This window comes from Euleptes europaea, chromosome 18 (genome assembly GCF_029931775.1).
Source record: "Euleptes europaea isolate rEulEur1 chromosome 18, rEulEur1.hap1, whole genome shotgun sequence".
In the NCBI taxonomy this organism is placed as follows: domain Eukaryota; kingdom Metazoa; phylum Chordata; class Lepidosauria; order Squamata; family Sphaerodactylidae; genus Euleptes; species Euleptes europaea.
Window position 1 is genome coordinate 37,561,746 of NC_079329.1, and position 15,607 is coordinate 37,577,352.

The following is a 15,607-nucleotide window of genomic DNA, read 5'->3' on the forward strand; positions in this document are numbered from 1 at the left end:
TTAGTATGGCTGTCTTAAGGTGTCCCTGTTGTAGATTTCCCTTGTATGTTTTGTGCTTGTAGTAGGCTTTATGAGTTTTTCACATCATACATAGAAGCTTATTCTTCAAATAAAAGTTGGGTTTCTGTTCATATTCTGGAGAAAAATTCATTGTATGAGTAAAATGTGCAAAATTTGTGTTCGTTAGAGAAGTGTTCTCCTTTATACTATATTTCTGTGTATGCCTGAAAGTATGCAATCAGAAGGAAAAGGTCTAGAATCTTAAAGTGACATTTCTAACAAATTGTTAAATAATCAGTATACAAATCAAAATAAAGAAGCAGAGTGTAGTGCAGTTTTGTGAATAGGGGATGTGTGTTAGCTAACAGTGCATTCCTGAGAGGAATGCCTGCGCCGGTCTTAGGAGGCAACCCAGCGGCGTTGCCTCCTAAGGAGGTTTCAGCACTGCCGAAAAGCTGGCCAAAAAACTGGCGTATCTTCACAAAAACAAAAAGGGACGTTCCTGAGCCGAAACGGATCGGGAGGCTGACTAACATCGACCCCGCCACCTGGCCGGCCCCGGGAACGCCTCCCAGGGTGCCGGAATGCCTCCCGGCTCACCGCTGCAGCCTGTGCCGGCGGCCAGAGACTGGCAGGAGGCAGCAGCAGCTGGGGACCAGTGTCCAGGCCTGCACACCGGCGCTGGGGCCACTCACACCGGCGTGTGCCTTCCGGGCGCTGGCATTGTGGGCCCCTGTGCCGGCGGAGACCTTAGTCAGCCTCCAAAGGCCTTTGGGTCGAGCCGCCAGCACGGCTCAGGAATGGACTGTAAATCTACCAAAGCTCCCTTCGGTGATTTGATTATCCCTGAGGGAGATAACGGAAATGAATGATCTCTTGGATCTTTTGAGCCTGTAGAAATATTGGTACTGTGACCAAGAAAGGAGGAATTGCATTTTGGATTGAGTTACAAATGTGACTGTTCTTAGTGGCATATTATCCAATGTCCAGCCAGTAGAACTCCTTCTGACATCAAGGACTTTAGGGCCATTAATTCATGGGCAAGATGTCACCGGTTAATCTCTCTCTCATCTCACACTATTTTAATCTGGGATCATAAAAGTAAACGCACGTCCGTCTCCCATCCCACACTATGTGCACCACCCGATTCTCCATGCGTTTGGGACATAGGATAACGTGGGATATTTGGGGAGTGCTCTGTCGCTACCAACGTCATTACATCACAGTCACGTGATTGTGTGTGCTTGGCGTCTTCCTTTTTCTTCTTCTCCCCCCTAGAATGATATGCCGGTATACCAACGCAACTCACTTCAGGACGTTAGTTTTTCTCCTGCCCTCCTTCTCTGCAGCAAAAAGCAGAGCTCTTCGGCCTGCAGCTCCGCCATCTCCTTTTTTCTCTCCTGCCCTCCTTCTCTGCAGCAAAAAGCAGAGCTCTTCGGCCTGCAGCTCCGCCATCTCCTTTTTGGAGGTGGCAGGAGGCTCGGAAGCTCGGGGCAGGCGCGGTTAGAGCGGGGAACACTGAGTCCGCCGGCCAGCTGAGCGGCTGCTCGGCGGGTGCCGCGGGAGCTGCGAGGGACAAGCGGATGCTTGGCCCGTCTCGTCAGGCTTAGTGGCGTTGCCCACTCGCTTTCCTGGCCAGGGGAGGGGCGGTTTTGAGCCCCTGAGGGGAGTGAGCCTGTGAGGGAAAGGCGCGGCCACGGCGCAAGGCGTACACAGGGCCTGATGTCAGCGGGTGGCTGATCTACCGGAGGAGCCCCCCCCCCCTCTTTGGCGGGGAATTTCACACACACACCCCTCTTTAGGGCGGCCAGGCGCTAATTTTAAAAAATCACTCCCGGTTGCGTTTGGCCGGGTGACTATCACGCACATGCTGGCACGCACGCACACATGCAGTCTTGGGCTGCAAGGACTAATGGAATATCAACCCGGAAGCGCACGCATGACAAAACAACCGGATTTATCTTGATTGTGATCTGTATTTCGCAATAAGACGGGTCTTGGAAAACACGCAAGTAAATCGCGCTCGTGGTAGATTTGATCTGCAGAGCGGGGACAGGGTGCGTGTGACCAATGGAAAACCACTACATTATGGGGGGAGAAGCAGACCAAATTGGTCATGCGTTGACGGCCTAGGAGAAAGAAGGAAAAAAGCAGCTTTGATATTGGGAATCAACTAATTTCAGTCCCTATCAGTGCATGGGGGAGAAAAGCCTGAAGGTGGCAGATTTATTGGCAGGGCAGGGGAATAGAGCTCAAACAAATGTGTTTCAGATTCTTAAGGTTAAGATTAGGTTGCATAACTTTTAAAACATCTACCACCATATTTGCTAAATCACAACGTGAACATTAAAAATCTGAGACAGCAGTGTAATAATGTGAAAGCCAAACATACCCTTCATCGTTTGTGAGAACAGTCCATTTTATTACTGATCTCAACTTTTGCAAACAGTTGTTCTAGGTGTCCTTTTAATCAAGGGTCAGAGAGAATTTTCATGAAAACTGAAACAGGTTAATGTCTCCAGTTACGCAGTAGAAAGTTACGCAGTTATGCTAGGAAAAGTTGAGGGCAGCAGGAAAAGAGGAAGACCCAACAAGAGATGGATTGACTCAATAAAGGAAGCCACAGCCTTCAATTTGCAAGATCTGAGCAAGGCTGTCAAAGATAGGACATTTTGGAGGACTTTCATTCATAGGGTCGCCATGAGTGGGAAGCGACTTGACGGCACTTAACACACACACACACACACACACACACAGTAGAAACCTTAAACTTGAAAGCTAAGCTGCTCAAGAATGTGTATTGGAAACTGCATTCCCCGGTTCTCTGATGCACTTGCAACAACCGATGTTTCTCTCTTGTTCCTTGGTGGAAATTGTCCCCCACATCATCTGTTCATAGGCATGCTGTATGTACAGGCTTGTTTTCAGGCTAAACCAATATCTCCAACACATTCTGTCTCTATATTTTTCTCTTCTGCCAAGTGCCCTTGACAGCAGTTCCAGAGTGACAGGGGGCTATCAAAGGTTGCTTTTGGATTTATCCAGGGTCACCTCTTGAGTGTGTTGCTGCTAAACCAGCTGATGCCAATGGAAGCAGGTGGAAGTAAGCAAAATATTTAAAAAACCTCCTTCATACAGGGCCTCCTTCTGATCCAGATTCCCAATGCAGTGAAACTGTGTGACTTGAGTATGCATTTGCCAGTCACTTCAACATGTGAAACAAAGTCATAGTGTTAACTTGGGTGCAGGAGAAGGGGGAAATTATCTGTGTCCTCATCTCAGGATCATTTTACAAAGCAGGGAATAAATCATGGGCAGGGTTGCTGGATAGGGTAATTAGCAATGTGCCATGAAGAAATGCCTACATTTAGGGTTTATTTTGTTGAGAGTGTGCATAGCTTTCCTTGCAATAACACAGTCTCGCATGCAACAAAGGAAAGTGTACCATGCTGAGAGAGCTAATTGTGTAGCTGAAGCCCTAGACCTTCCAGTTCAAAATAAGCCCTTGCAAAAGCCCTTTTCTGTCATCCAGTATAAAAAGCACAGCCTTTTAATCTTGCCACAGTTCATGCCCCTCCTCTAAAGACGATCACAATTCGCAGCACTCTTCACTTCCCACAGCTTGTCTAACCGCTAAGGAAAAGGTGTCTTGGTGGCCCATCATTAACAAGGGGGCTGTAATTTTCTTTAATTGTAGAGTGCTAAGAATAGTTACACGGGTGGGTTCAGCCCCTGTAATGGTCATAGTTGTGAGACTTTATTGTAACAGCTCTGCAGCTGTGGGGTGCTGCACATTTTAGGGTTGTTTTCCCACACTCCTGCATTGGTTCATTCTTGAGAAGGTAGAGCTTTCCTAGATATGTGTGTTTGGTTTGCTTTGCTTTTAATACAGTATATGAAGGGGATACTCTTCCAAGTGGGAGGGACTAGTGCTTAACAGGTCCCTGAGTTCTCTCCCTGTATTTATTTAAATTATTTTATTTGTAGTCCGCCTTTCTCAGTGAGTCTTGAGGTGGGATTGCACAATGTAAGTCAGTGCAATCAACAGACTTAATACACCTGATGAGCAATACAGTCGGACTAAGATTACAGAAATCTGAAAACAAAGCATAAGCATTAGATGTGGTATGTTTAACCATGCCACAAAGGGAAATTACATAGGAAGATAATATTATTGTTAGAGCAAGGTATACATTCGGCAAACAAATAATATATACTATACACCGTAGTGTAGCTCACAGTCTTGTTCCCTTTATTAAATCATCTTGAACCTTCTTGGGGGAGGGGCTGTGGCTCAGTGGTAGAGCCTCTGCTTGGCATGCAGAAGGTCCCAGGTTCAATCCCCGGCATCTCCAATTAAAGGGACTGGGCAAGTAGGTAATGTGAAAGACCTCTGCCTGAGACCCTGGAGAGCCGCTGCTGGTCTGAGTTGACAATACTGACTTTGATGGACTAAGGGTTTGATTCAGTATAAGGCAGCCTCATGTGTTCATGTATGTTCAACCATTGTATCATAATATAGCCTTAATTTGTCTTTTATTAAAAACGCCCTCCTGAACAATTTTGTTTTGCATAGTTTGCAGAATCCCAGCAGCGTGGGGATTTCCTAACCTTCTCAGGCAGGCCATTCCATAAGGTGGGGGTGCAACAGAGAATGCACATGCATGGGCAGTTGTTGATCTCGCCCATTTGCTAGGTGGTGAAGCTGCTAGGGAGTAGGAAGAGAGGCAGTCCTATGAGGGTCCAAGGCCATGAAGGGCTTTATAAGTGATAGCCAGTACCTTAAACTGAGACTGGTAACTGATTGGCAGCTAATGGAGTGTCTGTGGAATGGGTGTAATGTACGTGCTGCACCTAGCTCCTGATAGTAGTTGAGCTGCGGCATTCTACCAGCTGAAGCCTCCAAGTTGACTTCAACAGCAGTCCTATGTAGAGTACATTATAGAACAGAAGTCGAGTCTTAATGGGAGCTAAGGAGGGTTGGCCGTCAAGGCACACTGGGGTTACTATGCAGAGGAAGGCAATGGCAGACCACCTCTGACCATCTCTTGCTTGGAACGCCCTGTGGAAGGAGTTACCATGAGTTGGTTGCAACTTGACAGCATGTTTCTTTTCAGTGAATGTACGAGATTGTTGCAACAGCATTTCATTATCTAGCTAAGTAGAAAACTCTGAAAGGAAAATTGCTGGACCATTCCAAAAGGGGTGATCCTTTTGTTTCACTTAAGAGGGATGTGCTTTTTTCTGTAATGGACGTAATGATTTCTGATTGTGGTTAATTCCTATACTGACTAAACTCTGTCTTTGTTGTTGGAGCCATGGAATAATTCAGATTTCCATCATGCACACTTCTTTAAACTACAGAGTACTTTTTCCTATGGTTTTTCAGAGCTTGCTTGTCTGTTTGAATGTATTCTGCTTGATACGCTGCACTCCAACAAGCATGGAGAAGTGCGGAATGGAAAGCCAAGCCAGCAGATGCCTCCTGACTTGATGACGGACTTTTCCGTTTGGGGTTGTTGGAGCTCCAAGTGCTGCTGTTGGGTTGAAGTTCCTTCCAGAACAGGAGGGTTGACAGAGCCTTGTCTCAGTAATCACACACAGAAGGCAACTGCTAACAGTGTGTCATGAATTCCTAAATATATTATTGTGTGGGTCAAATTATATTGGGGGGTAACTGCTAATGTTGATGAGAATGCCAAGAGCGCATCTTGATGGCTGTACCGTTCTACACCTTGACATAATATAGAATTTAAACAGTTGCTGTACTAGTAAATGTAAGATATAATCCAACAGGTTGCTTCATTATGTACCTAGAATGCTATGTCTACTTTTTGTTCAGATTTTGGCATTTTGCAGTCAGATTTAACGAATTTTGCTCTGAAGCCTCTTGTTCCAGTTAGACTCTGTTTAAGACTTCCCTACAATTTTAAGCTTACTTACTAAGGTGCAGTTCTCAAACTCTATGGTGTGCCCTTCCAGATAAGCACGTCTAGGATTGGGTTGTGAATTTCATGTCACTGAAAAAAACCCTTCCTCTGGTTCATGTATATCCCTGCTTCTTCATGTCCTATTTCCACCTTCTTACATGAGTATTGTCCTGTTTGGAAGTGCCATAATACTGGTGTGGTGTAGTGGTTAAGAGTGTTGTGCTAGTATCTGGGAGACCCGGGTTCGAATCCCCACTTGTGCCATGGAAGCTCACTGGGTGACCTTGGGCCAGTCACACTGCCTCAGCCTAACCTACCTCACAGGGTTGTTGTGAAGATGAAATGGAGGAGAGGAGAACAATGTACGCCACCTTGGGTCCCCATTGGGAAGAAAGGCGGGGTGCAGATGAATTAAATAAAGATAAATTGTCTGTGGGATAAAACCTCTGTTCTGCTGGAATTTTGAGTGGGGGGGAAGCAGTTGGGGGTGCCCACCTCACAAAGTAGCCTTATAACAAGTCAAACAATTTGACTGATCTGACTATTGTAATTGGCAGCAGCTTTCCAGCATCTCTGATGGGGTCTTACCCCTCTTACCTGAGATTAAGGGACCTCCACTTCATTGTCTAGTGGCAAAGCATGGAATACATTAGGGAAGGCCAGTTGTATTCCAATGTAGTAAAAAAAACCCCACAATTCTTCTTTCCTTCTGTTTCTTTGCAGAGGTTGAAAGATCTCAAGCAAAGAGAGTTTGCTCGTAATGTCTCATCAAGATCCCGGAAAGATGAAAGGAAGCAGGAGAAAGCCCTCCGGCGTCTGCATGAGCTTGCTGAGCAGAGAAAACAGCCTGAATGGTATATATGGTGGTCTACTTAATTATTTTATTTTATTGTTCTTTTATTTCTGGTTTCATCCAAAATTGGCTCCCAAATCTGATCAAAGGAATAGATCAAATCTGATCAAACGAATTCTAGTAACCTTCTCACTCAGTGTGAATGTTCCTTGGGAAAGGATTGTTGGTTGGAGCCCGGATCCAGGCATAGTGAGGGAGTGCCAGGCTGCTTCTGGCCCTTCTTCTCCTGGGCTCATCGATAACTTATGCCACAGCCCAGCCATTTATGAGAGCTGGTGTGGTGTAGTGGTTGGAGTGTCGGGCTGGGATCTGGGAGACCCAGGTTCAAATCCCCACTCTGCCCTGGAAGCTCACTGGGTTACCGTGGGCCAGTCACACACACCCAGCCTAGCCTACCTCACAGGGTTATTGTGAGGATAAAATGAGTGGGGAGGTGAGCAATATGAGCCGCTTTGGGTCCCCATTGGGGAGAAAGGCAAGTTATAAATGAAGGAGATAATTAAACCTGCCATTTAGTCTGTCACCTTGCAGGTAAAGAGGCAACGCGCAGCCATTGTCCTTTTTGTCCCGGTTACAGACTGCAGTGCTCTAATCTGCTTTGGGACTGGGCAGCTCACCCCCAAAGGAGGGCTTCCCTGGTCCCAGCTGTTGCCAGTCCAAGTTTTCTTCTTCATTCTCCTTTCCAGAACAGATTTGAGAAGGGAAGTGTTCTGTTGTGCCTGTGTGAGCAGGATCTGCCCTGCTCAGTTTGGTATTGGGGGAGGGCAGGAGCAGGGCAGCCCTGACTGAAGCAGAGGCTGTGTTTACATCAGAGCCTTGTGAAAATTTGGATTCCAGCAATGGCCCTTTTATTTCTCTGCTGCCATGAGGACGAGAATGGTAGACGTCTTTATTGTCACCAGTAGATATTTGGGTTTTTTCATGGATGTACTGGTTTATTTAATTCATTTATTTATGAAAACATTTAAACCCCGCCTTTCCTCGTGCTTCAAGGCAGATTACAGTAATATCACGTCACAGAAATTCTGGTTGGAATTAAGGTTAGATTACAGCAGCCTTTCTAGATTGCAAGGTGTTTACATAGTTGTTTGATAAAAACTCCCTGATTTTCAAAGCAATTCCAGAATATTAAAAGGAATGGGGTGGAGGTGCTTGAATGAGAGGTGAATGTGAAGTTATTAATAACTCAAGGTTGTAACTAGCGCTTTCTCTTTTTCTCTCAACCTCTCTGAAATCCCACAGTGCTCCAGGAAGTGGACCAATGTTCAGAACCACCACTGTGGCTGTCGACGAAGAAGGAGGGGAGGAGGAGGTGGCAGATGTGGCAGCTCCCAGTGGCTGTTCCTCCTTCCCAGTGGCTTCTGGGCAGACTGTCAATGTGACCATAGAGAAAAACATTGTTAATTCCAGTGGGCTGGCCAGTGGCAACTCAGGGCTTGGGCAGGTTCCTCTACAGATGCCGCAGACCATCAGCCTGGGAGTCAACCCTCTTCAGAAGATAGGGGTGTCTTTCTCCTTTGCCAAAAAGGCTCCTATGAAGCTGGAGTCCATCGCCTCTGTCTTCAAAGATCACGTGGATGAGACTGGTCCTCCTGATGAAATCAAAGCCGATGATAGAGCCCCTTCAGACGCTGGAGCTTTCGGTAAGATCGGAGAAGCAGAGAGGACAAACAGCCCTGACAGCAAGGGAGATGAGGAGGAACAGCAGCATGAGAAAGATGGAGCAGGGGCCAGCACCCCACAGTCGAAACTGAAAAAAATAAAACGAGAGGACGGGCCATTGGCAGTAGAACCAGAATATTATCACTATATCCCGCCAGCCCACTGCAAGGTGAAACCCAACTTCCAGTTCCTGCTATTCATGAAGGCCACGGAGCAGGTGGAAGCCAAAGCTGTGAGCAAGAAAGTGGCACGTGAAAGGAAACAGAGTAATTCCCCCAAGCCCAGAGTGGCCAAGAATGGTGATAAGGTGGCAGTAGCAGAGTGTGCCAACCAACTGAAAGAACCCAGCCCCACCAGCCCCACCAACAAAAGCAACAAAATGGAAGACAAAGACATTCTGGAGGATGCCAGTGAACTGGAAGGCAAACAGCCCAAGGAAGGCAACACTACAGAGTTGGGTGCCCTGAAAGACCCTCCCCACCCCACCCCAGACAGTAAAGAAGCAGCAGATGGGCCCAAGCATTTAACAGGGCCTTTCTTCCCTGTGCTGAGTAAAGATGAGAGCACCACCCTCCAATGGCCTTCAGAATTGCTTATTTTCACCAAAGCAGAACCCTCAGTTTCATATAGCTGCAATCCCTTGTATTTTGACTTTAAGTTGTCTCGAAACAAAGACAGTAAAGCAAAAGGGGCAGAAAAACAGAAAGCGGCAACCAGTCTTTCAAAAGAAAACACACCATCTGCCGAGGGTGGAGAGGCAAGTAAGAGCAAAGAACCAGGCCTCCCTCCTGGCAGCTCCTCCACCCTGCCAGAAAGCAAGTCCCTGCCAGCATGCAGTAAGCAGGAATCCAGCCCTGTGAGCGCAGGCAGGAGTGAAGGCCCAGAAGATGGCAGCAAAGGCAACCTTGTCAGCCACAAAGACAAGCTGGGGAAGTCCCATAAGCACAAAAAGAAGAAAAAGCACAAGAAATCCACCAAACAGAAACGCCGACGCAAGGGCAAGGCAGAAGAGAAAAGCTGGGAAGGGGACTTGGCAGAAGAGAGGTCCAAGAAGCGAAAGAAACACAAACACAAAAAGAGTAAATGTTTATTTCCCACTGAGGGTGAGCGAGCACAAGAGATCGAAGACGTTGGCCATCCCAAGAAAAGAAAGTGGTGCCCTCCAGACTCCCAGCGGAAATCTGTCTCCACTGAAGAAGGCGGCGGCAGCAAGAGAGAGGACAGCGGCACCTCGTCTCAAGAGCACAGCAGCAAAAAACACAAAGGGGACCCACAGCAGGAGCTGTCTGCCCCCAAGAGGCGGCCATCTGCCCCTACTGCGGGCCGCCCCAGCCATAAGGGCCGGCAGAGCGGTGGCTGCTATGAGAGTGATGAGGACTCCTGCCACAAGCACTTCAGGCAGAAGTCAGCATCGCACTACAGTGATTACGACTCTGGCAGCGACTGTTCACGGAGCCGCTCACGGTCAGGTCGGAGGCATTCCTCCCGAAGGTCATCTCAGAGGTCGTACTCAACAAGCTCCTATGCCTCCTCGGACCACAGCCGGTATAGCCGCCGGCGTAGCTACTCGGAGGACAGCTATAGCGACTACAGTGACCGGTCGCGGAGTCGCACCAAACGTTCTCACGACTCAGAGGATGATTCAGACTACACTAGTTCCAAGCGCAGGTCAAAACGGCACAAATATTCTTCTTCAGAAGATGACTACAGCCTAAGCAGGAGCAGGTCCCGGAGCCGAAGCAGAAGTCGGACCCACACCAGGGGAAGGACAAGGACGAGAAGTCGGGGCAGGACACGGAGCAGCAGCTGCAGCCGCAGTCGAAGTAAGCGCCGGAGCCACAGCCGGACGGGCCACAGCTGGAAAAGGAGCCGCAGCTACAGCCGGGAGCGCAGCCGGAGCACAAGGAGCCTCTCGCAGAGATCCCTTTCCAGGAAGGGGTCCCGAGGTCACGAAAGCCCTGGCGAGAGGCGATCCGGGCGGCGAGATTTCATCCGGTCCAAGATCTATCGCTCACAGTCTCCTCAGTATCTCCGAGGAAGGCAAGGGGAGGGGCCTCCAAGAAAGGAGGAGGTGAGAGGAGATGAATCGATGGGGGCCAGCAGTCTCTCCCAAAACAGTGGTGGATCCAACTTGGGGAGCAACTGTAGCTCTGAGGAGAAGAACTCAGCTACAGCCAAGCTACTTCTGGAAAAGATTCAGTCCCGGAGAGTGGAGAAGAAGGCTGGTGCGAATGAGGACGCCCCAGGGCCCCACAAGCTTGGGATAAAGCTGAAGGATCCCCCCCAGGGCTATTTTGGCCCAAAGCTCCCACCCTCACTAGGCAACAAGCCTGTCCTCCCATTAATTGGAAAGCTCCCCACAGTCCGAAAACCATGCACCAAGCGATGTGAGGAGTCTGGGCTAGATAGAGGAGAAGAACCAGAACTGTCGGAGCACGAAGACGCCGCTCCGGATGGTGGGGAAACGGTCCTGGCAAACCAGCCCCCGTTGGAAGAGGCTATCGTGAGGAGGGTCCAGGAATCCCTTCCCGGAGACCAGCCCACAGAAGAAGCAGCCCCAGAGGTGGCCCCTGTCCCCCTTGAGCCACCGGCGCTCCCGGAGTCCTACGGGCCAGGCGACCTGGTCGTGTCCCACGGCCTCCTCTCCGATCCTAGCGAAAGCGAAGTGTTGGAGCCTTTGGACAGCGGGAACCAGCCTGTCTCCCTAGAAGGCAGGATCGTGCCCTTAGTGCCTGATGTTGAGCACTTCCCTGGCTACATGCCCCAGAGTGGGGAGCCCAGCATCAGCGGGGAGCTGGAAGGCGCTGAGGATTCCTCCCTGGCCCCGCTGGAGAGTCAACCGATCACTTTCACCCCCGAGGAGATGGAGAAGTACAGCAAGCTCCAGCAGGCAGCTCAGCAGCACATCCAGCAGCAGCTCCTGGCCAAGCAGGTCAAGGCCTTCCCGGCCTCTGCTGCTCTGGCTCCCACAGCGGCCCCTACCCTGCAGCCCATCCACATCCAGCAGCCAGCAGCTGCTGCCGCCACATCCATTACCACCGTACAACACGCCATCCTTCAGCACCACGCAGCGGCTGCTGCTGCTGCCATCGGCATCCACCCCCACCCTCACCCCCAGCCCCTCGCTCAAGTGCATCACATCCCCCAGCCCCACCTGACCCCCATCTCACTGTCCCACCTGACCCACTCCATCATCCCAGGGCATCCTGCCACTTTCCTGGCCAGCCACCCCATCCACATCATCCCTGCCTCTGCCATCCACCCCGGCCCCTTCACTTTTCACCCTGTCCCTCACGCCGCCCTCTACCCAACCCTCCTGGCGCCCCGGCCAGCTACAGCGGCAGCTGCCACCGCATTGCACCTCCACCCCCTTCTGCACCCCATTTTCTCAGGACAAGATTTGCAGCATCCCCCAAGCCACGGCACATGAGAGAGCAAGGAGGAAAAGGATGCCTCCGTCGGGGAGGGGGAGGGGAGTGTGTGTGTGTGTAAGGGGGGGGTCAGTCTCTCTGTGGCCCTGGAAAGGCACAGAGAAGGACCAGACCTGAGAATAGCCAAAGAAGGGCCAGACTGGGCAGGGCAAAAGAGGCTCAAGGGTAACACAAGGAAAGGTGGGGAAGCCATGTTGCTTGCAGAGATTTCCATGCATCCAGATTTCCTGCATCCGTGGGAGCGGCTGCTCTGGGCATCAGGTTCTTTCGGAGTTGTGCTCTTTTCCCCACCTGTCACTTCCAATGTTCATGTTTTAAAACCACTCTGAAAATCTAAGGAGATAAACCTGAATTATGTTGACTTTGCTACCTGTGTTTGGGGCCACCTTAAAGGTTAAGCTGAGCAGAACCTTGAGGAAGTGCAGTTCTTGGACCACCCCTCTGTTGCCACCCGCTCCCACCTTGAGAACCGCGTGCCACCGCCCCGTTGATCACCACAGCTCTGGAGTGGCTTGCGGACGACTCGTTGCCAGCGCCGGACAAGCTTGGTGGTGCTCTCAGACACACTCCATGCTGAGAGAGAGAGAGCCCCTCTCAGTCCTTGAAGCAATACAGTGGACTGGAGTCCTGTGAACGTCCTAAACATGACTCTGTAAATTATACTTTTTCCTCTGTAATATTGATGGTTCCTTATTAACTTATGATTTTTTTAGAAGAAGAAAGTTTTAAAAAATTGCACTGAACTCTGTATATGTCAACATGCTGCTTTTTGTAGCTCCTCTGACACTTGTTCCATATAGGTAGTATACTGCAATAACACTTTTGACAGCCGTTCTTTGAGTGGTTCTCGTTCCAGTGGCTTTGGTTATCCATGTTTTGATTTAGTCAGAAAGAAGATTCTTGTGAAAGGCTCCATGTCCCTGGCTTCAGCTGGGTGCAAGATGACTTCAAGCATGTATATTTTATCGAGCTCATGTATTTTTGCGGGGTGGGGTGTTTATGTACTATGAAATGTAAAAACAAAAGGAGATTTTTCATGTTAATGGGAGAAAATAATAGAAGGGATCAGTGATCTAGGCACCTGCATCCTCTTCTTGCCCCCTCCCCCCTGTGCAACAGACCCCCTGAACAACTGCTGTGAAGTGGGGGGGAAGGAGGGCACAGCGTGTGATGCCGGTCACCGGGACACCCCTTGGGGAGAAATGGCTACTTGGCTTGGCAGGGGAAGAGGTCACTTGCCGATCAGAGGGGAAAGGGAGAGCCCCATAGAAAATATCCCAGCAGTTTTTTCCCCTTGCATTCATCCACTTGTTCTGAGACATTTGCTGTGACATGAATTCCAGTTGTGTGTTATGTGTGGTTTTCTTTTTAAGGCTTCTAATTTTCATATGTGCCTTCTTCCATTTTGGGGGAGAGGTTCTGGGTGGTATGTTTTTGTTCTGAACCCTGCCTGTGATTTTCTTCTAGTAGTAGGGATTACCCTCGCTTTGCAGCGGTCCTCTTTAGGAATAGCTTCCCTCATTCCCTGGGGTGGGGCCTCCAAAATGCTGCCAAGTTAAAAGTCTGGAGTGCGGGAAGATGCAAATGGAGGCCAGTTTATGCAGAGGTTAGCTATTTATGACCCAACAGTGCTTCTCTGGCCTCGGCTCAGTTAGCTAGCATCACAGATCATAAAACAAAAAATCCCCCTTCTCTTCCTTCCTGCCCTGAAATGAGCAACCCAGGCTGTAGACTGCTGTAAACTTCCTTCCCCCTTGGCTCCAGAGAAACAGATGGATTGGCACTGGAAACTGTTGTTCTGACAGAGGGACTCAGTTGTTAGTAGCTGCTGTAGATATTCAATGGATTACAGTATTAATGCCCCCTGCTTCATTCCTTAGCCGTTGAGGTTCAGACTGCCTGTGCAGCCCCCCCCCCCCCCAACTGGGGCTCGTGAGACTGCACTTCTACCAGAATGCTTACAGCAAAGAGAACACACTATTACTTCAGTATCTGCGGACTGTATTTAACTGTCACATAAAAGTATATATATAAATATAAATATATATATATGCTGTAAAAATGAGGAAAATAAACTTTCTAATAAACTAGTAATTTGGGGGGCAGGCTTGTATGTGTCTCTTTCCCAAAGCATCAGTGTGAAGTTTCTAGTCCTCTTATTCTACCCTCCCCCCAGGTGCTGGATTTGCTTCTTGGATTTGCTCATTTTGTGCTCTCCCCCCCCCCATTTTGCTTCCTTCCCTCCTTCAGGCAGTCTTACTAAGCCTGTCCTTGTGCCTGGAAAAGCCTTCCTGTCTGTCCCCAAACTTCCACATTTGCTATGGCCCCATCTTCCTTTGGCTTCTCTAAGCTCTGATTTTCATGTCATGGTCCCAGGCCCTGTTCACATGAATGGTCTCTTCTTTGGTCAAACAAAACTGCTGCTGACATCTCACAAGGCCCTGGGCGTGTACTCCAATCCTTAGCAATTGCAGAGAAAAGTTCTGCCCATTCAGTGGCATCTGAGTGGTTACACGTATCCTGCTACCCCTCTCAACCTTTTCCTGTGGCTGCTGAAATTGATTATAAGGCAGGAGAGGCATTTAAAAGCAGCAGACTTGCTCTGATGCAGCTAGTTTCTTAAAGGCCTTCTGAAGGTTCCTTCTCTTAATGTTTGCACCCTGGGAAGAACATAGCCCAAAACTTTGAATTAAAGTTTCTTGAAAAATTCAGGTCTATCCTATGGTGCTTGAAACAGTGCAAAGTGGGACTGTGGAAGAAATGGGTCTAAAAGGAGGATCTGATCCTATTGCCTGTCTTGCTACCCCTCCACCCCACCCCCCGGTCCCCAATGCTGTGGCTTTCCTGACATTTCCTGATATAGCCCGTTCTGGTTTCCCCAGCATCGAGGGATGAGGCAGCTGGGCCTGGCTGATAGAGGTTCTCGCCTGAATACATGTGAGACAGAATATGAGGGAGGTGCCCATAGTGCCTTCTTGCAGAGAAACCAAGACTGGGAGGCCTTTGTAGCATTTTTTTTTTTTTGGTGTGTGTGTGTGTCCATTCAGTATTTTCAGAGTTTTTACAATCTCTAACTGAGGCAGAGTTCGAGAGGCACCCCATGCCACGGGCATTTCCTCAGAAATTTCTTTTGATTGATACTACCAATGTACACAAAATAAATATATTACTCCCTGGATAAAACAGCTAATGACACTTTCTGAGAAACGGATACTGCGTTATCTGCTATCAAGTAGATCGGTGAATTTTGTGAGAGATGTGCCAACTTTTCTCTTTATAATGTCAAGAAAAAATTAATCTTCATTTCCCCCTTTTTAAAAGTGTGTAGTGGCAGATGAATAGCCAGTGGCTTTAAATCTAGGGAAAGGAAGGCAGGTCTTTGTGCCACTCAGCTGGATCCTCCCATTTTGCGCTTCAACATATGAAAAAAGATGTGATTTCCCCTTTCACTGCATTAACCACAGCCAACCTCAAAACACCTGCCTTTAGAGGAAGGGGTCTGCTAAAGCAAAAGCAGTTAGTCCTGGCAGCATTTGCCGAAAAATACTTACAAAATTTGTGCCTATGGTTTGCGTATGTGGGAGATCACAGGCCACAGGTGTGCATTATTAGGGATGAGTGCAATGCCCTAGTAAAGGGGGCCCCTTTCTACAGGCTCAAGGCTGTGGCAAATGCCCATCCCTGCCAGATGTCAGCCAACGTGTCATTGCTACATGGTGGGGCGGGTAGGA

The 15,607-nt window shown here is 48.8% G+C and overlaps 1 protein-coding gene across 2 annotated transcripts in view; it reads left to right on the top strand.

Moving 5' to 3' along the window:
• Nucleotides 1–11,879, top strand: part of GPATCH8 (G-patch domain containing 8) — a 105,937-nt gene extending 94,058 nt beyond the window's left edge. For both annotated transcript variants that reach the window (XM_056863497.1, XM_056863498.1), the window contains exons 7-8: nucleotides 6,654–6,784; nucleotides 8,026–11,879. In XM_056863497.1, the coding sequence (XP_056719475.1) occupies nucleotides 6,654–6,784; nucleotides 8,026–11,875 (3,981 nt within the window). In that variant the 3' untranslated portion in view covers nucleotides 11,876–11,879. The remainder of the gene's footprint in view (nucleotides 1–6,653; nucleotides 6,785–8,025) is intronic.
• The last annotated feature ends 3,728 nt before the right edge of the window (nucleotides 11,880–15,607 follow it).